This window comes from Chroicocephalus ridibundus, chromosome 4 (genome assembly GCF_963924245.1).
Source record: "Chroicocephalus ridibundus chromosome 4, bChrRid1.1, whole genome shotgun sequence".
Lineage (NCBI taxonomy): Eukaryota > Metazoa > Chordata > Aves > Charadriiformes > Laridae > Chroicocephalus > Chroicocephalus ridibundus.
Window position 1 is genome coordinate 79,046,558 of NC_086287.1, and position 21,640 is coordinate 79,068,197.

Sequence of the window (21,640 nt, forward strand, 5' to 3'; positions counted from 1 at the left end):
TACCCTCATATTCAAATGAATCCGTACCCGGTGCCAGAGCATTTGGACAATATTCCTACAAGCACGGGAATTCCTTATGGGATGTCTATACCACCAGAGAAACCTGTCACGAGCTGGCTGGACAGCAAGCCAGTCCTCTCCACCCTGACAACTTCTGTTGGCCTGCCACTCCCACCAACGATTCCAAGCTTGACCCCATTCATCAAAACTGAGGAGCCTCAGCCGATTCCCATTAGCCATCCTTCCGCTAGCCCTCCCTGCTCTGTCAAGAGCGACTCGGGAACCGCTGATCCCACATCAAAAATTTCCAATGGACTTTCTGATGAGGTAGAGGCTGGAGCTTTGCCTACCTCAAATGGCAAAATGGAAGAAAACCCTCAGAACACAAGCGCCATCACCAACATGAGCAGCTCCGTGAGCTCACCAGCCGCAGACTCGGGCTCCAGCGGCATCGCCACTTTTACAAATCCACTGATGCCTCTAATGTCAGAGCAATTTAAGGCAAAGTTTCCATTTGGAGGACTATTGGATTCAACGCCAGCATCTGAAACATCAAAATTGCAGCAACTGGTAGAAAACATTGACAAAAAGGCAACCGATCCTAACGAGTGTATCATTTGCCACCGAGTTCTCAGTTGCCAGAGTGCACTGAAAATGCATTATCGCACACATACCGGTGAGAGGCCATTTAAATGTAAAATCTGTGGTCGCGCTTTCACTACTAAAGGCAACTTAAAGACTCATTACAGTGTCCACCGTGCCATGCCCCCGCTGAGAGTGCAACATTCATGCCCGATCTGCCAGAAAAAATTCACCAACGCCGTTGTGCTACAGCAGCATATCCGAATGCACATGGGAGGGCAGATCCCCAACACCCCAGTCACAGAAAACTATCCTGAGTCAATGGAATCAGATACGGGATCTTTTGATGATAAGAATTTTGATGATATAGACAACTTCTCAGATGAGAACATGGAAGACTGTCCTGACAGCAGCGTGCCAGATACTCCTAAATCTGCAGATGCATCACAAGACAGCTTGTCTTCTTCCCCTCTGCCCCTGGAAATGTCAAGTATTGCTGCTTTGGAAAATCAGATGAAGATGATCAATGCAGGACTTGCAGAACAACTTCAGGCAAGCTTAAAGTCGGTTGAGAATGGGTCAGTGGAAGGGGATGTTTTGACTAACGATTCGTCATCTGTCGGTGGTGATATGGAAAGCCAAAGTGCTGGAAGCCCTGCTGTCTCAGAGTCTACCTCTTCCATGCAGGCCTTGTCGCCATCCAACAGCACTAATGATTACCACAAGTCACCAAGTATCGAAGAGAAACCAGTAAGAGCTTTACCAAGTGAGTTTGCCAACGGTTTGTCTCCATCCTCTGCTAACAGTGGTGCTTTGGACTTGACGTCTAGTAACACTGATAAAATGATCAAAGAAGAGTCTCTGAGCATGCTCTTTCCTTTCAGAGATAGAGGTAAATTTAAAAACACCGCATGTGACATTTGTGGCAAAACATTTGCTTGTCAGAGTGCCTTGGACATTCATTACAGAAGTCATACCAAAGAGAGACCATTTATTTGCACAGTTTGCAATCGTGGCTTTTCCACAAAGGGTAATTTGAAGCAGCATATGTTGACACATCAAATGCGAGATCTACCATCACAACTTTTTGAGCCCAATTCCAGTATCGGCCCTAATCAGAACTCTTCGGTTATGCCTGCTAATTCACTGTCATCGCTCATAAAGACTGAGGTTAACGGCTTTGTGCACAGCTCTCCTCAGGATAGCAAAGAAGCACCCTCTGGTCTAGTTACTTCGGGGCCGCTGTCCTCCTCTGCCACGTCCCCTGTCCTGCTCCCTGCTCTCCCCAGAAGAACCCCCAAACAGCACTACTGCAACACGTGTGGGAAAACATTTTCTTCCTCCAGTGCTCTGCAGATCCACGAAAGGACACACACTGGTGAGAAACCTTTTGCCTGCACTATATGTGGAAGAGCATTCACAACAAAAGGCAATCTGAAGGTACTTTTTCCTCTTGCTCTTCTAGGTTTCATTTTCTCATTGCTGTTTTTTTTTTTTGATTTTTTAACGTCTGTTAATGTTGCAAGGAGTGGTACTATTGGCTGTCTGTGGCGTGACAACTGGTGTGTTTAGTCAGCTCTGGTAGACCTAGATGGCCTCTTGTTGAGTGCCTCATGTTGGCAGCCGGTCCAAAGCATGAGCTGTTTTTGATGCTTAATTAAAATTCATCTACCAGCAAAGACTGTCTGTGTAGAGTGTGAAACGGAACAGCCAAATGATGGTAAGGAGTATTAATTAACAGAGAAATGCGTTTTGTAACTCACACACCTCTTTAAGAAGTGAAAGGCTCTTGAATGTGCTGTTTTTCATAACTATCATGCAAGATGATGAGTGTTTAAAAAAACTATTAACATAATTCTGGAACTAATGGGCATTACTTTAATTGATTATATAACTAACATTTCCTACTGATATGTGTTTGAAAAAGCAAATATACTTAAGTTTTAGAACACCAGTTGAGCACTTTACTGTGTACATTTTTCTGTTGACAGAGTATTTCTCTAGAGGTTGCTGCCAGTAATGCGAGATGAATAATTACTTTCAGGCCATTCTGTCTATACACGAGGCTCTCCGATGAGCAATCAGTAAAGGATACTTTCTGCCTGTCTGAAAAGGACGTTTATAGGGTAAAGGGTGTCAAATACAATACTTACCATTGCAATGAAAGTGGACATAGCAATTCTAGCCCTGAAAGCAGCTATCTGCAATTGACGGAATAACGTGAAGTCATTATAAACTAAATACATGTAATAAAAAAAAGAGTAACAAGCAATGCATTGTTCATCAGGAAGACAAGGTATTCTGGGTAATGGTGAAGGGATAATCCAGAAGAAGTTTATTTATTATTCCAGTTGGGAAATGGAGCCCTGCATCCGCTACCTTTAGTGTGGATCATTATCTAACAAGACTGGACATGTTCATGGACTGCTGCCTTCTCTGTGATCAAAATAAGTTTGAAATCCCTGTCAACCCCTATTTTTTGTTTGTTTGTTTCTTCCTTTCTTTCTTTTCAGGTTCACATGGGCACTCACATGTGGAACAGTACACCTGCAAGACGAGGCAGACGACTTTCCGTAGATGGCCCCATGACATTTCTAGGAGGCAATCCTGTAAAGTTCCCAGAAATGTTTCAGAAGGATTTGGCTGCGCGGTCAGGGAATGGAGACCCCTCCAGCTTCTGGAACCAGTATGCAGCAGCACTCTCCAATGGCTTGGCCATGAAGACCAACGAGATCTCCGTCATCCAGAATGGCGGCATCCCTCCGGCACCGGGGGGCCTGGGCAACGGTGGCAGCTCTCCCATCAGCGGCTTGACGGGAAGCCTGGAGAAGCTCCAGAATTCAGAACCCAATGCACCTCTAGCTGGTCTGGAGAAAATGGCAAGCAATGAAAATGGGACAAACTTCCGTTTTACGCGTTTCGTGGAAGACAACAAAGAAATTGTAACAAATTAGAAAAAATACTCCATAAATAACATTCCTGCAAATAGTGCAACCTAGGGTTGCTTTTTTCAAGCTGCAGGCTGCAACGTTACAAAGACTTTCTTTTGTACCATGTTCTACTTCTAGACTTCTAAGAGAGCTTATTTATTAGTGATATAACCTTGCTTTGCAAACAAATGCAAGCATTAACTTTGGTCTTCTGTATTTTGAACTAAATACTAATCGACTAGAGTGCTGTAAACTTGCTGTAACATTTATGGCAGTTGCAAGTCTGTTCTGCTAGGTGATCTTATTCTGGCATTAACTTATTTTCTATGCCCAGTTTAACATGAACTCTGGTATTGATGCGATGCCTCAGTGATGCATTAGATCTCTAATAAAAATCTGTATATAAATGTACACTTTGATCCTGCTGGAAATTTTATCAGCAAACACATTGTTTAATTTTTCCAAACAGAATTAAGAAAAGGACTGAAAGAATATAGACTGAACAGTGTGGGTCCTTTACACAGCTCAGTTTTTGATTTTTATTATAAAATTAAAACTGCTTTAATTTTTGTAGGTTTAACATTTTCTGTTTTGAACTGTTATTTGTATTGTGCTTTTTACTTGAGTCGTCTTAAATGTTAATACGTTTCTGTACAGTAATAAGCACGCAGATTATTAGAGAAGATACTGAAGTGTTGTTTTGGTAGTTGAAACTGAGACGTAACATTTTGCCTTGTAGGTATATTCATTATAGAAAATGTGCTGGACTTTCACAATGCTGCTAAGTATGGCATCTTGAACAACTTCCGTGGACAACTGTAGATGCTCCTGTATATACAATAAGACATCACTTTCATTAAAATGTACATATGTTCCTTAAAAGACCAAGCCCTACTCCTTGACCAAGGGAACAAGTATAGTGTTTGTTTATTTTGTATTAGGTATTGGGGGAGGGCAGGGGGAACCTTGGACTGTTACATGCACTTTCTCAGAAAGTTGAAAGGAAAAGAGGTCCAGTTTCTTTAACATTTAATACTTACTAACAGCAGAGATACTGTAATTTTACTCGAGTAATCAAATACATTTTTGCAACAGATAAAATTCGCTGTCTCTGTGTTTTTAAAGTGTACCTGTATTTAGTAATCACTTTGTATTATTTAGCCTTTCCCTTGGTTAACATGAACTGTCCAGGCTGTATGTGTGTGTTTATATTTGTACGTATGGGTATACATATATGTATTGCATATTAATTGCTAGTATATTTTTCATACCCCCTAATAGTGGGAAATTTCTCCTTAACTATTCAACTCCTCCTCATAAAACTGTAGATATTTTGGCATTTTTAATTTCTTTATAAAAAAAATGCTGCTAGCAAAGACCTTGTTGAGCCTATGTAAGTTTCCTTTGAAGGAAATAATTTATCACATTTAAGGCTTGATTTGGTTCAAATGCTTTATATTTGATATTAATTTTATTCTATGAGATTGTATGTTTGTGGCATGCTTACGCTGCTATATCTGTGTTAAGATGTCCACTTGCAAGCCTCCATATATTATATGGGGTTTATAACTTGATTGTAAAAAAAAAAAAAAAAGAAAAAAATTTGCTTTGGCCTTGCACATGATTTGGCTTCCCTTATGCACCTGCAATGATCCTTAACCTCAATGGGAGTTTGGGGAAACAGAACTCAGCCCGATATTTTCACCCAGTAGAGTTTTATCTCCTAACATTATTATTTATGGAAGATAAATCAGTTTGGCTGCCTTCAAATTATGCCTTCAAAAAGCCCAAAAGGAATTCTATGTTCATGTGAATATATATATATTTTTTTTTACAATTCCAAAATTCAGGTATTTTGTGTTATGGGATTTTCTTTAATATCAGTGGGGGGGGAAGGTGCTTGCCTTTTAAACAAGAAGTAATCGCTTTGCGCTTCCCCCCCAGTTGCTTGAGTTGTAAATTGGGCACCGTAGAGGAATTAACGCTGAAAAGGTGGGGTGAGAAATGCTTTTCTTGAGGACTTTTACCCTTCTTCATATGATAATGAATCCTTAGTAAAGTATTAACGCTGTAGTCTGAATACCTCTTGGACTTCATGTCTTTAGAACTTTTTCCTGTTCGAATGTGATGATTCATCTGGTACATGATATGCATTTTTGTTAACATGTAAGTTGTACACTAGAGCCAGCTGGCTTGTCAATGTGAATATTTAAGAATTTCCAGTCACCTTTTGGTCTCAGAAAAAGGTAAATTAAACGGATTTTGATGATTTTATCAATGAAATACTAACTAATTCTCCTTTTAAACTGAGTTTAGATCTGTGCAACGGAAAAGCGAGGCAGGGTTAGCAGACCCCAGCGCTCCGGGAGGGTTTCCTTCACGCGGCTTGAGTTTCATTAACGGCTTTAACTCCGACCCTCCGAACCTCTTCCCACGTTAAAGCCAGGCCCCCGCGGGCCGAGGACCCGTCAGCCCCGCCGGGGAAGGGCCAGAGGCCCGGCCCGGTGCGGCCGGGAAAGCCGCGCCCGGGGCACTCGGGCGCCGCACTCGCGAGCACCCCGACGCTCCCTGCCGCTGGGTAACGTATGCACTTGCCGCTTTTCAGAAAAAAAAAAAAAAAAAAGAAAAAAAAAGAAAAAAAGAAAAAAAAAGCTAGCAATTTTCTTCCTGGTATCTTGGGGCCTGGGGGTCCCCGCCGCCTCCGCGGCTGCCCCCGTCCCTGAGACGGAGCCCGCCCGCCCCGCGAGGACACCCCTCGCGCCGCTGCCCGCGCGCCCCGGGGTGGGATGGGGCGGAGCGGGGGCGACTCGCGCACGCGGGCGACCGTTGGGGGCGGCTGAGGTAATTCCAGCGCCGAGGGTGGAGGGAACGCGGGTCGCCCCCGCTGCCCGAGGGGCGACAGACCCTTTTCTCTCCCAGACTTTCGGGAGCGTTGTCCCGGAGGCTGCCCACGGGGATGGGGGCTGCGGCGGGCGAGGCTCCTCGGGACACCCTCTTCCTTCTGGGTCGCCCGCCTGATTGCAATAATTGAGGCCGGCTAGGCGGGGGTGTTCCCCTAATAAGCCCCTGCGCTTCCCCGCTGGGGTGTTGCTGCCGTTTCACTGTGTGCTTCCCTCGCTACCGTCTGCGAAGGTGGGTGCTTGGGGTGGGGGGAGGGAAGGAATCGATCGTTTCCCTGTCCCGCTGCGCCGGGCTTGGCGGAGGGTGCCTGGGCTGTTTTCCCCGCCGGGGGGGGGGGGGCGGTATTTCGCTCCCTTTCTCCCTGCGGTCCCCCAACGGGGCTGCGCGTCCCTCAAGGGTACTGAGGCTGTGTCCTACGGGGGTAGGGTCGGCTCGGAGCTCCCAGACAATTAACAGCCCCCCCCCCCGTCCCCGGAGAGTGGGGGGGGACGGACGGGGGACATTTCGCTCTAGAGATGCGGAATGTTAAAATTTCCCGTTACTCGACACCAGACCGTGGGGACCGGGGGAAGTTACCTCTCCCCAGAGCTGTCCTTTGGCAAGGGCACAAAGGTGCCCGCCTCGCCTCGCAGCTGGGCGCCGCGCTACCTCGCCGCAATTACCCAGCGCAGGATTTCCTATTCACAGACACTGAGTTAATCCTTATTCAAGAATAGATTTATTTTTTTTCCTTTTCCTTTACAGTTTTGTTTGCGCGGCCGCATTTTTCTCATTAGCAACAAAGTTTTCTTCCCCCGCTTTTTCTTTTTTTTTTTTTTTTTTTCCCCCTTCCTCTCCTGGCCCATCGCAATTTTGTCATCCATTAAAATGAAGCACAGTGGGGTGGGCTTTTTTTTTTAAAAAAAAAACTTCTTCTAAGCGCCAGCGATCGTTCAGCGCATTCATTTAATCAGCCCCAGTAATTTTCTTCACTCAGAAACAGACGTGATTTATTTAAAAACTGGGCTAACAGCCTGCGAAACTTCCCCGCTTGGGAAGAGCCCGTGGCGGACCGACCGGAGGCGCCCGGCTGGGTAAACCGCGGGGCTGCCCCTCCCGCCGGGCGGTTTTTTCTAGCGGATGGGCCGTGAATTTGGGGTTTTTCCCCGAATGTGGTAGGGAAGAGAGGAAGCCAGGACGTGGTGGCCACTGAGAGAGAGAGGAACCGGCAAACTGGGGAGCGGGGCAAACGGAATGAAAGGCTGAAAAAGGCGTGGGAGGGCTAATCAAAAGGACTCGCCATACCAGCAAAGTAGAAAGAGAAGAGTCAGGGCAGCACATCGGATGGGCAGGTTTCTCGATCGGCGAGGCAGAGGTGGGAAGGAAAGAGGAGCAGCAAATTGCCTGGCTGATTTCGTGTGCTGATGACGACCAAATCCTAAGTCGTTTTCTCAGGGAAATCCGGGCGAATTTCGGTGTTTCTTTCTAGGCTGGGTTGTGGTTTGAGATTTAGGGACAGTCTGCAAGTCCTCCGTGCTGCAGCGCTCAACAAAACTCGTCAGCCTTGCTTTGCAAAGGATATTTGCTGACCATCAAAACGTAACAATTGCTGCTTCATCTGTCTTTTTCTTTGGGAAGTACTTCCTGCTTTTGGGAGTCCTGAAGTCACAAGTTACCTGGTTGCATCTTTGTAGAAGGCCAGTTTTACTTGGCAGGAGAAGGTGTGACTTTGTAGTGTGACAGTTCTTACTTGCTGTTGCCCTGCCAGTCTTAAGTACTTCTCAAGTTTTATCTCTGTGTTTTGTTTTTTGCTTTTTTTTTAATCAAAACATTTTCTATTTCGTTTCCTTCTCTCATGAATATGAGTTGACAGAAGTTAAAATCATGTTTTGCAAATAAGTGGGTACAGTTATTCATACAAGCCAGAAGCAATATGTGTCTTAACTGTTGAGTGGAAATATAATGACTTAAACATTTCATGCACAATACAATCTCTTGTATAAATACCTATCTTTAGACAAAAAGTTAAGGAGGAGTAGAAGCTTGGAAATATTAATAGGAAAGAACAGGAATAATTGGAAACTATGCAACTTAAGCTGAGAACAGAGTTACTGACAGCTGCCTTTATGTTCAGTTTTTGATTTGATATTTCTGGTTTTTACATCCAGGTCATAGTTAGTATCAGAACAGCTACCCTGAGCCGGTCCCTCTGTCACTCTAGCAGTGTGCCTAGCAGATTCCTGGAAGACGGTGATTCCTCCTGGTGAAGATCTCCTTGTTCCAGGGATATGGGAGGCCCTGAACCACATGCAGTGGCTGGAATATTTTACAGGTAAGTGAGGTGTAAGCATGGCAGTGATTAAAATTAAGTTTCTGGCTCAAGTTATATTATACGTTTGTCCTAACGTGAATCACTTTCTTTGATTTCCATTCTTTCTTACGTTTTTTTCTTTAGACATGTATTTTTATCCACAGTCTAAATGTCTTGAGAGGCAAGATCTCTCAATGTTATGGGAGGAGGAGCAGTAGAATGCAAACAGGAGAGCAGGAAAGAGAAGTTTTCTTTAGTGCTCAAGTCTGTCTAGTACTGAGGGAGCTGGTGAATAACATGCATTCAAGGGTTGAAGACATTCTCTGCAATGTCTTGCATGGTGGGTGGGGCCACCATCTTGTATGCAGCTGACTCTGAGCATATGGTATACCTGTGAGAATGCCTACTGGAGAGTTGTAGAGTAAGGAAGTGATGTCATCTTCCTCTTTATAGCAGTTAACTAATTAACCCAAATTGCAGGCTCTTCTTGACTCTCATACTGTCACTTTCAGAAAGCAATTTAAATCCAAGTTAGAACAGGGACCAAAAACACGTCCACGCCCATGTTAGACTTTGTCACCAGTGCTAATAAGGAAGGTCCTCACTGGAATGATCAGCCCTGAAACTTCTGGTGCCACTTAATTTCAAAAGTAAGAAGTCTCTCCATGTTAGCAGACATTCACATCATCTGTACAGACAGCTCTCTTGGCCAGGGCAGTGCTGAAGTGCAAAGGTCTATTTTCATTATTTAAAGGTCTTAAAAATGCAGTATCACAATGTCAGGTGGGTGTAGCAGAAGCCCTGCAGCACCTGGCATCAGGTGGTGCAACACAAGCAGTATTTAGGATTGAATATGGAAGGAAAAAATTGAGTCATCTGGCACACTATCATGGATCATATATGACCCCATTGGTCACTACTTTCTTTTCCCCATCTTTTCCATGAAAAATAATTTCAAAGCTGAGCCAGTGAGACTAACTAAATGAATAATGTTAAGATTTTTTTTCCAAGCAATGCCTGTTTTGAAAATGGTCTTCCTTTAACAGTGAATAATTCTAAATTGCTTTCCTTTCATTGCGATTTTTAAAACGTCAGTTAATAGTGTAGCTAACATTTGTTTCATATGTACAATAAGTAAGTGGATAATCACGTTCAATGTGAAATCGGCATTCATATGAACTCCTGTCTCTATGTTGGTTAGAGGATCCAGAGAATAGCAAATTATATATAGAAAGACAGAACAGATTTCAAAGGTTTATGGGTCTGTTTACTTGTCTAGGTGGAATACTGAGACCTCTTGGCAAGTTGTGTCAGAGCGGCTGATGAGAATGAGGCTGTTTGTGATGGTTAGATAACTAGTTAGCTCAGTTGTCAGGATTCCTTAATACCAGCATGGACCTCTGGTGCTGATACACTTAAACTAATTTAACTCCCTGTTTAAGTCAGCTCAATGATTTTGGCTTCTAGCACTGATGAGCGTCTGAGCACTGCACAGACAATTTTTGTAAAAGTGTCTGTGGCAGTTTAAGATGTTACTGTCTTTCCCTTTCAGTCCAGATGTTTAATTCTATCCACTGAGATTCCCTGCCCATCCTTCCGACCCCCAAATATTTGAATGGGTGGAATAGATCATATAAGCACTCTTTATTCATATCACTACAAAGTCACAGTGATTTCTGATTTGGTGAATAAGACCTTAAGATAGGTAAGTGTACAAAATGTACCAAGCAGGTTCGCAAAGTTTAAGGGGATCATCTTATGAAAGGACGTTGAGCCTAGGTATCTGTGAGTCAGGCAGAAAACAATTCATAAAGCTACAGCTTGTTTGAGGCAGATTTTTATGAGATGTTACCTTCCAAACCAAGCTTCCTAAAGGGCCAACTTTCTACCAAATGGGCTTAGCCTAAAATGCCACCAAAGGCATTTTTAAGATAGTATGTCTAACTTTGCACTGAGGTAGAGGAAGAACGCTCCATAATTTGTCATGTTGTGACAGAACATAGCAGTGACAGCTTAAAACACCAAGGCTATTACTTCAGCAGTCTCCTTAGTGACATTAGATAGTCGCCTATAGTCACTTTTCTTGCTTGACCTATACAAAACAGTAGACTGGGCTCTATGTTCTCTCCTGGATTTGAAGAAGTTATTAAACCAATTCTGTCTTTCCAAAGCTGTGTGCGTTCATGCTGGCATCCTCAATAAAGCTGGGACACAAACAAAAAAGCAAACAAACCAGTCACAATAGCATTCAATGCACTTAAACTTGGAGGAAGTGAAAATCAATATTTGTCAAATGGAGGGAAAAGGTAAAATGGACTGAGGAAAAAATGTCCGGCTTTCTTAAAAGCCATTAGTGAAAATGAAAAGTTGACAGCAATACTGAAATTTAATTCCTGCATCGGTGCTGCTTGAACAGATAATTTCGTTGTTGTTTTCACCCTCTGTCTATTGATGCATGCAGTAGCGTGGTGCACACATATACCTTTATTGTTAGTGCCATTGAATGGAATTTATAACATTTTAATTGTGTGTGGTTTGGAACCTTGGAGGCTTATGTAAAGGTTTCACTTGTGGTAAAAGTGTGAGGGGCTAATTTAGGAAATGGAAGTTTCATCGCTGGCTCTGGGCATATGTGACTTTGGGTAAGTTGCTCTAATCTCCTGATGTGCTTTGTAAAATGATGCTAACAACAGTTCCTTACCTTTAATTTTTGTTTATTTTGGATATTTAGGTAGGAAACTGTCCAGACTGGTCTTTTACAGTGCGTGTATACCATACATGGCTACATTCTTGGAATAAAAATGGTAATAAAATATCTAATACAAAACAGCTATTTTGAATTTCAGCATCTACCAGAACACCTGGAAGTGCCCTGCTGGTACCTCAGTGCAACATTTGCCGCTTACCAGATGAGGTTTAACAGTTAATGCCATGTTATACATGCTTACACTTATACTGTATTCATAAGAACAAATCATCAGTTTTTGCAAAAAGTCTCAAGAGATACCGTATTTTTGCTGAACTATTGGATGTAGCCACAATCTTTTAAAATTTTCCGTGTAGACAAAATATCTCTTTTTTCAGGCACAGTACAGGGAAATTGTAATTGCATTTGCTGCCTTGCAGACAAGTGCCTGTAGCTGATGTCCAATTTCGGTGATATTTATCATAGATTCCCCATATATGAAAAAAATGGTAAAACAAAGTATCTGGAATTATAAAGATCATAATTAATCAGAAGAAAAAATGCTGGATGATGTACAGTATGACAGTTTAGGGTCAGACTTGTTGCCTTAGTGACTTCTTGGTTTGGTTGAGGGTAGTTTGTGAGGTAAGAAGAAAGAGGAAGATGTGGAAAGGCCAGCGCTATTGTGGCGTAATGGAGAGTGCATTGAAACAAAGTATGGAGATTAGGATCCTCTGCAGCTGTTGGTTTGGGTACAAGTCTCTGTAATATTGCCCGATGCTCTTTGTTTTCTCCCAGAGAGCATATATTTGCATGTACTGCATAAAATTATGAGCATCAAGCACAGTACTGCAGCCTTGTGTTGAAATGCAGCTATAGGTATGTCCGTTCTCTACGCTGTGCTAGAGACAGGAAATATTTTTGGATCCTCTGAGACATTCTCTCTATTTGACCAATTTGCTCTTTATAATCCAATATATGGCAGTGACAACCTTTGCTTTTGAAAGGGTAATTCTGGGTTTTGAAACACTGGCCCTGTGTGATACAAGTCAGCAAGTTACATTTATGTTTAGATGTTCTTTCTCTGACTGTCTTGTGGAGAAATAGAACAGAGTGAGTTTCATTTCATCAGGAGTCTGAAGTAACTGTCAACTTAATGCCTGAAGTCCTGACTTTATCTACTACTCATCTTGAAGGACTTTATTTTTATCTGAAAATTAGATATTGATAACAGTAACAACAATAAGAACAGGAGAAATTAAGAACGTGGGCGGCAAGTTCCACATCACCCCCCCACCTCTCTTGTAACTTGGCCTAAATTTCAAGCTTGTTCAATGCTTTATTTTGCTATTTCAATTTACATAATGCTCAATTTAAACCATCCCAAAGAATCATGATTTTTAGAAAGTGCTACTGTGTCTGAAAATCAGGCTTTTAAGATGTGTACCCACAAAGTCGCTTAAAATCATGACCCAAATCCCGTGGCAGTGAACCATTACAAGCTGACATCCGAGACAAACACACCGAGATTATCCTAATGTCTTCCATGTCCAACACTTCCTCTGCCCCGCCCTCCCCCACACCCCCAAAAAAGATATTTTTTTATTGTTATGAAAGGAAAGCAATTAGTTTGTTGTTTGATTAGTCTGTTTGTGTACAAGCTGGGGGGCAATGTGCCAATACAGTCATGATGCAGTCAGGCACCTGTAACTGACATGGGATGGAACTGTGGGGAGATGTATGCAGTACAACCTTAGTCCTTTGTAGAGGGCCAAATTGAGACTGCTTCTTTTCCAAAGAAGTTTTGGGGCAGACTTGACCTTAAGCAAATGAAATTGCTATACAGTTACCTACTGTATAAGGCTCTGAAGTAGCAGGGAGTCCTGTGGTGGTGTGATATGTGTCTCTTCAGGATTAGTAGTTGTCCCTTGTATTCCACCCCCTCCTCCTTTCTTTCTTTCTCTCTCGGGGGTTAAGGCTCTGTGTAACGTTGAATTACTCAAAAAGGTTCTACCAGCAGTAGAGCTGGTGAAAGACAAGACTATTTATAGAAAATAACAAAGTAAAAATAAATTTAAGATTAAATATCAATATCTAGGAGCTATAGCACCTTTTTTCCCCTCTCCTGTTAAGTAGTAAAATCAAAGCATAATTTGGAAAGGATTCCTGCTGGAATTGGAGAAACTAGTCCATCCTGCATGCTGAAAGGAAGTTGAGATGTTCATTTACAGGATGGCATTTCCTCAGTTTCTATAGAACCAGCCCTCAGCTGGGGTTAGAAGCTCACGTGCTGAAGGAAGTGAGATTTTTCTGGTTGGGTGTAAAACTAAGCTTTTGGTCTCTAGTGGTAAGTGGACATTCTGAGTCTTTCCAGTGCCACCATAACTATCTAAAATGATGGGACAGACGCACATCTGTTAGGACAGATCTCCAATACAGGAGACTTTGGAATGGTTGAAGTACAGTAAAATGGCTCAATTTACCCTGTCAGTGTTCCTAGTGTAACAAGTAATGTGCAGAGAAGTTTTTGGCTGCAGCAGTGGCAACTGTGGAAATTCCTTGGATGAGTTTGTTCTAAATCAAAGGTTGATGTCGTCTTGGTTCTCTCTAGCAAATCAGAGGTACAGAGGTCTCAGGTTATGCTCTGTATTTGTCTCTTCCCGGAGCCTAGTTTGGACTCTGTTTAATACTATGTATTTTCTCTTTCAGTGGAAATAGTTAATCTAAGCACTCTGTGCAAATCTCAAAACTGCTTTTAGTTCCCTCCATCAATTGACTTTTGTATATGGTTTTCTTCTTTACTTCTTCTTAAAATAATTGTATGGATATAGCATTCTCCTTTTAAACGGATGAATTTTGGTATGGGAAGTTTTTGCTGTCTTCTCCTGATTACACTACAAGAGGAGGTTGGCAGGCACGGGCAGTTTTGGCAGATTAGGGTTTTTATTTCTGGGGAGGGTGAGAGTACAGTGGCTGCTAGTAGATGCTGAGCCTTTTGCTAGTCTCATTTAGTTACTATTCAATGTTGTCTTCCTTCTGTTCCTTATTGTATTTATGGTTGATTTTTCCTGAGAAAGATATTAAGAAAGAAACTTTGCAATGTGAGTGTGTGAAGGTCTGTGGGTGGGAGCGGGGTGTCATGGTTTAACCCCAGCCAGCAGTTAGAACCACACAGCTGCTCACTCGCTCCCCCCAGTTGCGACGGGGGAGAGAATCCGAAGAGAATCAGAAGAGTAAAAGTGAGGAAAAACTTGTGGGTTGAGATAAGATAGAGACAGTTTAATAGGTAGAGCAAAAACACGCATGCAAGCAAAGCAAAACAAAAAATTCATTCAGTGCTTCCCATTGGCAGGCAGGTGTTCAGCCATCTCCAGGAAAGCTGGGCTCCATCACACATAATGGTTGCTTGGGAAGACAAGCGCCAACACTCCGCTCTGAACGTGTCCAATGTTTTCCCCCCCCTGCTTTCCTTTTTCTTCCACCAGTTTATATACTGAGCATGACATCATATGGCATGGATATATCCCTTTCATTGGTTAGGGTCAGCTGTTCTGGCTGGCTCTTCTCCTCCCAGCTTCTTGTGCCCTCCCAGTCTACTTGCTGGTGGGGCGGAGTGAGGAGCAGAAAAGGCTGCTTAGCAACAACCAAAACCACCAGTGTGCTATCAAGACTATTTCTCATGCCAAATCCAAAACATAGCACTGTACCAGCTGCTAGCAAGAAAGTTAACTTCATCACAGCTGAAACCATGACAGGGGTAAATTTTTCCTTGCTTTCTTTTGATATAAACCTTACAGTACAATTTCTGAGTGAGAAATCTACACTGACATCTAGAAAAAATAAATAATTTGACCTCCTTCATGAGAGCTTTCTTCCCAATCCTTCATCTCATACTGTTCAGTGTTCATTTTTTAATGCCATTACTGCTTGCCTGTGTTAGAATAGTTTTAAGTACCAGCTTTCTCTGGATTCAATTGAAGAGCAATAATGCCAGTTTAAGATAAATGAGAGAGAATTCTAAATAATATTCTAGAGATATTTTTTTCAGCAGAGGGAGTATTAATTCCAGAAGCATTTATGTAACACTGCTGAAAATTTGGACAATTCATTGCAAAAGACTTGAAATAGAGTGTTAAATTATTTAATGGTTTATGTAGTGGTCAAATGCTGCTATCAGATTTAGTCTTTACCAAAACCAGAAATGTTATATCCTTCTGCTTCAGTAATAAACCTACAGTGACTCATCAGGGTGATGTTGTGGCTTTTTCCTTTGCTCTTATGGAGCACAGTATTGATCAGCCTGTGAAATAATACAACAGCTGAAGCTCAGGTAGCAAATATGCATTGAATTGATCTCCCTTTACTAAGCCTCCTGTATCCCAGCATTATTTACGGCAGAAGGATTGAGTCTGGAAAATAACTTTGATAAATACCACCTTGTAGCACCTGTTTAAGTGATGGGAAAGAAAGCACTCCCTAGTTTGTTAACTTTAAGTATTGGGAGTAGAAGTGATGTGCACATAATAATATTATGATTCATACAAACCACTTTTCAACCAACTCGATATATTTCATTACCTCCTTTCCAGCAGAAGTATTGATTTTTGTTTTGTGGTTTTATAACACAATTTCAAGGCTGTTGTAGTTTAATGAGCCATGTTCTTATGATGTTTAAAAAGATTTGAGGCGTTTGTTGAAATAAATATTATGGATTGCCCATCTCTTGTCACCTCTTCTTTCTCTCAGCCGTGTAAACCCAGCGTAAGAATGAATAGGGCAGCCAGCTCTGTGGCTTTTTGTGTTTGAGATCAAAGTGCTACTGGAGAATAATAGCAGGCCACACTTCTGTGTTCGTGACCACACACAGCAGCACCTGCAGAGCAGTAAAATGTCATTGTTGCTTCTGCAGTTTGAGCACAGAGGAAGCACCACTGAGGTGGCAGATGATTCTAATAATACTTGATGTGAATTGATGGGGAAGGAGGACCATAACACAGAGGGCTTTTTATTATAAGACTTGACTTCCCAAGCTGTGAACAACAGAATACTGCACCTGTGTATGTTCTTCAAATCAACCATTATGGAAAGTGACAGATTTTATTAACTTAAGGAAAAACTTTTCAACATGGGAAATTTGTAGTTTATTTTGGAGACATGAAGAAAAAAAGCAGAAGGATATGTTACATATTTCCCACTGCTCATACTTTTCTAGTGTTCTTTGCTTTTTGAATGTTTGATAATAGAATCTCAGGGGCATTATTAGAAAGACTTTTATTTAAAAAAAAGATAAAGAGGAAAAGATGAAATAACATCTTTAGGATTTTTTTCACTTTTATCCATTGCTTCATGCCTTATAGTAGATGAAGAATGGAATTAGCAGGAGATTAGCAAGAATTAGCAATACATTGCTTGAAGAGATACATGTGATAATTTTAAGAGACATTCAGGATAGCTGAGGCGTGGAGGGAAAAATAAAGTTGGTGGGGAAAAAAACCCTCAAATTGTCCAATATAAGTGATCTATACTAGGCACTGTCTTTATGCAGTCAGATCTTGCTTTGTGCACCCATCTTCGGGAAGGTTCTGGGATGGCAGGGGCTGGACATAAGGGCTGCAGGAGCATAGGGTTCTCAAAGGCAAGTGCAGATAAATGGAGCTGACATACATTTGGACAATACAGAGTTTACTTTCAACTCCAAAGAAGTCAGTTTATCAGTTTTATTTACAACAGCGAAGCATTGCCGCTCGAAGACATCTTCTAATAATTCTGTTCTGGGATGTGACACTATATTGGTCTGTTTTTTAGAATGAAATAGAACAGTGTCAGTATTTCTTTGTTCAGGTGGCCATCATGTGCCCTGTAGTATAACACATAGATACTGCAAAAGGTGCAAAGATTAGATGCCTGGTGGTCTAATACTAGAGTGATTCTTACCTATACCATAAATTAACAAAGTGGAGGATCTGATTTATCTAGGGTTTTGCTGTTATTTTTACTGAACAGAATGTGTGGTCATATTCTGACTTTAGCAAAACCATTGCAGCCATGATAGGCATAGACAAGAGCCTCTGGTACCCATATGAATCAAACACATCCAAATCTTTGTGTAGGTGCAGTTAATACCCTGATGATGATATAATTCAGGTTTCCTTAAAAACAGAACACACATAAAAAGAGAAGACGATATGAGCATTTTATTATCTTCATATGCGTATACCTTTTGTAGTCAGTTTTGAAGAAATTGTAGAAGTTGCAATTCATGTAATATTAATAGATAAAAATTGAGAAATCAACCATAAAGTCAGCTGGATCATGATTATTAGCTAAAAGCATAGTGCTTTCTGGTGATTCTTTTTGTTCTAAAAATAAGCTCTGGATGAACTGAAAATCATTTTGCAGGAAACCCTTAAGTAAAGTGATCATGCAGAGTAGCTGGTAGAATATTACGCTTTTCATTTGCACAAACAGATGGTAAGCTTGCCCTTAGATTTAATCAGGGGATGACAGACAGGTAGCACTTTTGTATGTTTCAGATGGAAACTTCTTTTCAGAGACAGAAACTGCTTCATATTCAATAGCCTGTATACCAGGCGAGAGAAATATTTACCAGATATTCATATTATCTTTAGTGTTACTTTAACTTGCTATTAGAGTTAACTCATACAAGAAAGCTGCTGATTTATTTAGACTGCTGCAAAAACTTTGGTTTGATTTATTCTGTTCTCCTCCTTTTCCATTTTGTCAATGTATATAGCAATCCAGAACACACAGAAATGTGTCTGTGAATAAACTTGTGAGCAAATAACTGCCTTAACAATTCAGGATTCATGGGTCTCTAACCATATTCTTTTTAGCTAATCTTTTAGATAAGATTTTTATACCAGTTGTTTCTCTTTTCCCTCCCAAAACATAATACCTGGTAACCTAAGCACATACAATCTGTTTCAGAAGAGAGATTCAAGCAAGTGCAGCCACTGGTGTGTTTTAATGTCACTGGAGAGATTATGTTACCTTCCTAGAAACAAAATCTTTTTTTCTCTGCTTCAAATGGAAGTCTCCTGATACCCCTGTCAGAGACCATTTGTTATGCAGAGTTTTGTGAAGCAATCAAAATTAATTCACAGTGATCTTTTCACCCAGAACCCCCAGCTTCAAATAATGGGTCTTCTCAACAGGTGCTCATTGTGTCATTTTGACTCCAACTTGCTAGACTAAAGATTTTATTCTTTAGCCATATTAAGGAATGAAATTCTGAGCTTGTAATTTACTAATCTTAAGCAGCTGCCTAGGAAGGCACACCTGCTTAAAAGAGTGATGTCTTGTGTCTTTGAGATCTGAAACCTAAAAATGTTTCCATATTTGTCTATTTCTGAACTTCATAAAATCTCATTTACAAGTCACTAGAAAACCTGTCCAACAACAATATTGTATTCTGGTCTTATTAGGAATCTAATTGTGCTATTTCTTCTTGCAGAGGAGGAAAATTCCTCCTCAAGACGGAACAAGATGCTTTGATTATTTTTTTTTCTTTCCCCTGAGTTAGGATTTGTAGTAGCTTTCATTGTGAAGTGAAACAAGTAAAATAAAAAAAACTTAATAAGCTATACTGATTTTGACTATTGTGAATTTTAACAAATGTTTGCTTATCTTTTGCAGGCACTGTTTAAATATGTTTCATAAGAGCTTCAAAAATAAAAATCAAAACACTATTTTTTTTTCATATTGAATGTCCTTGGTGGTAAGGCAAAAAAAAAACCAAAAACAAACACCAAAAAACAAAAGAGAGTATAACTTGATTTGGTAAAGGTACTACAGAATGTATCGTTATTGCTGTTGGTACCGGTATATCGTAATATTCTCATTCCTTTAACTGTAAGTAGCCAGGTAATTAATGAAGTACATTACCAGTAGAAAGGTATCCCCGTGGGGAGTAAAGCCACGTTAGTCAAAGCACACTTACACCACTATAATTGTAGTAGGAGATACTGTTGTCAAAGCTGTTATGGTAAAAAGTGGCTTAGGCTATAACCATGTCCAAAATACTGCACTAATTATACCTATACAAAACAATATGTTGAACTGGCTTCACTGTAGAGGCATTAACTCAGAGTGGGAACTTCTAGGAACATCAGTGTAGCATCAGAACATATGAAGTGTCTACAAAAGGAGGGGGGGTATGGAAAGGAAGTAAAAGAATAGCTAAAAAATGTATTTCTGGACAGGATGATTGCCACTTGTATAGTATCTAAGGAAGGAAATCTTTGCCTGAATTGGTTTTGCTTCGTATGCCACCTTTAAGATTAGACTTACTTAAGAACAGCCAGGAAACATTTGCGTTTGTATAGCTATTACTAGTCATGTATTGTATTGATGATATTACTACTATAGGTTGAAACTGGGGGCCTTTGACATTGTCCTGCATTTTAGAAAGTTAGTAAGATGTCATTAATCCCCTTTATTGAACCAGGTAGCTGAAACAGTGGGGGTCTTCAACAAACCATATACACGTGATACTTTCCAAAACAAAGACACACGTGAGGCCTCTCAGACTGTTGCAGACAGAGAAGCTTTATGGAGTATGGCTTTAGCACAACTGTTTGAAGGAACGATGCAGGAAAAAGTGCTTGTAAGAAGAAAGAAAAAAAGAAAAAGCAGTAAAAAAGCATCAGCCAGAACCACATGAACACTGGTAGCATTTACTTGAGAAAAGTGTCAGGGCTTTTTAAGTTAAATGCTGAGAAAAAGAAAGCTTAGAACTAAGAGAAAAGAAACCATCTCCAGCTGTTTAATTCCTCTTATGTTCAGTGAAACAGGGTTTTGTTTGTGTCAAAGAAGGAGCTTGACTTTATCATCAATTTCTCCTAATGGAAAGAGAGTGCCCTAGACATTGGCTTGCTGCTCAAGTCAAAAGGGGGTGATACTGCTTTTTGTTTCAATAGCACCATTTATTTGTGACTCTCAAAATATTCTATAGATGTAGCTATTGGACAACACTGGTTCCCTTAAGGTAGACAGATATCATTTTACCCCATTAGCAAAGCAAGAGACTTTGTAAGGATTAGTTAAACAGTTTGCCCAAGTTCAGCAGTGACTTGGTCACAGAACTAAGAAGGGAATCTAGGGTCCTGGCTCCCTTTTTATTCTTACTGGTGTAAATCAGATGCAATCAAGAGAAGAGTCATGTCTCAGTGGCTGCAACACCTAGTTCCCCAATATAATTGTCCTGTGGCACACGCAGGACAACCAGGTGATCAGGCCCAGTCAGCATGGGTTCATGAAAGGCAGGTCCTTCTTGACAAACCTGATCTCCTTCTATGATAAGGTGACCCACTTAGTGATGAGGGAAAGGCTGTGGATGTTGTTTACCTTCCACTGCCCAGAGAAGTGGTTGAACCACCATGCCTGGAGGTATTCAAAAGATGGGTACATGTAGTGCTGAGGGACATGGCGTAGTGGTGGTTTTGGCAGTGTTAGGTTAGTGGTTGTACTCGATGGTCTTGAAGTTCCCTTCCAACCTAGATGATTCTATGATTACAAATGTAATCAGACTCCTTCCGGAGCTCACTGATGTACAGAAATCCTGATGTTGCATCCCTTGCTCTTGATACGCTATCTCACAGTGTAAGTCACTAGTACATATATGCTTGTGTGAAGTCTGGAATATAGTACTGTTTATGCTGTACCACGATATTTCCGAAGCTTTATAGAAAACAATGAAAGTAAAAGCCTTGGCCTATGATGTTTTACATTGGTAAGGGACACAAGGAGTATGCTATGAGCATCTAGTTACCACTCAATTGCTCGTGTACTTATCTATAGCATTGAAATAAGAAAAACAGTGTTAGTTAATGAAATTACAAAGATGGGATTTCAGCCTTTCCAGATTGCAAAAACTTCCACAGTTGTGGGAGTGGGGGAAGTCCTGGGTGATGATACAACTTTCACAGAGTCATCTTGCAGAGGTGGACTTGCATTTCCTGAGCTCCAGTCTAGTGTATAATTCAAAAGAGCATCCAACATATATAGATGATTGCAGGTTATAAAGCTTTTCTGTTCTTTAATACCAGTTACTGTTAACAGAAGATTTGGTAACATTAAAGCTCTGGTTGAAATGTGTCTAGAATATTTATAAAATGTCACGCACTAGCATGTCTCATATGAAAAAAATATTATAGCCCAAAGTTGAGATTTAAGAAGCTAGTTCGCTTCACAAGCATCTCACATTTGTTCTATACAGGAGATTATAAGTTT

At 41.1% G+C, this 21,640-nt stretch overlaps 1 protein-coding gene and 1 long non-coding RNA gene across 18 annotated transcripts in view; both read left to right on the forward strand.

Annotated features, from left to right (window-relative positions):
* The window catches only part of SALL1 (spalt like transcription factor 1), an 18,664-nt gene extending 12,902 nt beyond the window's left edge, over positions 1-5,762 (forward strand). For all 6 annotated transcript variants that reach the window (XM_063334355.1, XM_063334354.1, XM_063334353.1 and 3 more), the window contains exons 3-4: positions 1-2,022; positions 3,096-5,762. The exon at positions 1-2,022 is cut by the window's left edge and continues 1,391 nt beyond it. In XM_063334355.1, coding sequence (XP_063190425.1) covers positions 1-2,022; positions 3,096-3,536 — 2,463 coding nt within the window. In that variant the 3' untranslated portion in view covers positions 3,537-5,762. The remainder of the gene's footprint in view (positions 2,023-3,095) is intronic.
* Positions 5,763-5,971: 209 nt separating this feature from the next.
* The window catches only part of LOC134515420 (uncharacterized), a 229,911-nt gene continuing 214,242 nt past the window's right edge, over positions 5,972-21,640 (forward strand). For 10 of the 12 annotated variants that reach the window (XR_010070987.1, XR_010070986.1, XR_010070985.1 and 7 more), the window contains exons 1-2: positions 6,346-6,644; positions 8,561-8,724. This is a non-coding gene — a long non-coding RNA (uncharacterized LOC134515420). Of the gene's footprint in view, positions 6,091-6,345; positions 6,645-7,501; positions 7,768-8,560; positions 8,725-21,640 lie in introns of those variants that run through there. The other 2 variants (XR_010070993.1, XR_010070992.1) reach the window with 2 other exon arrangements.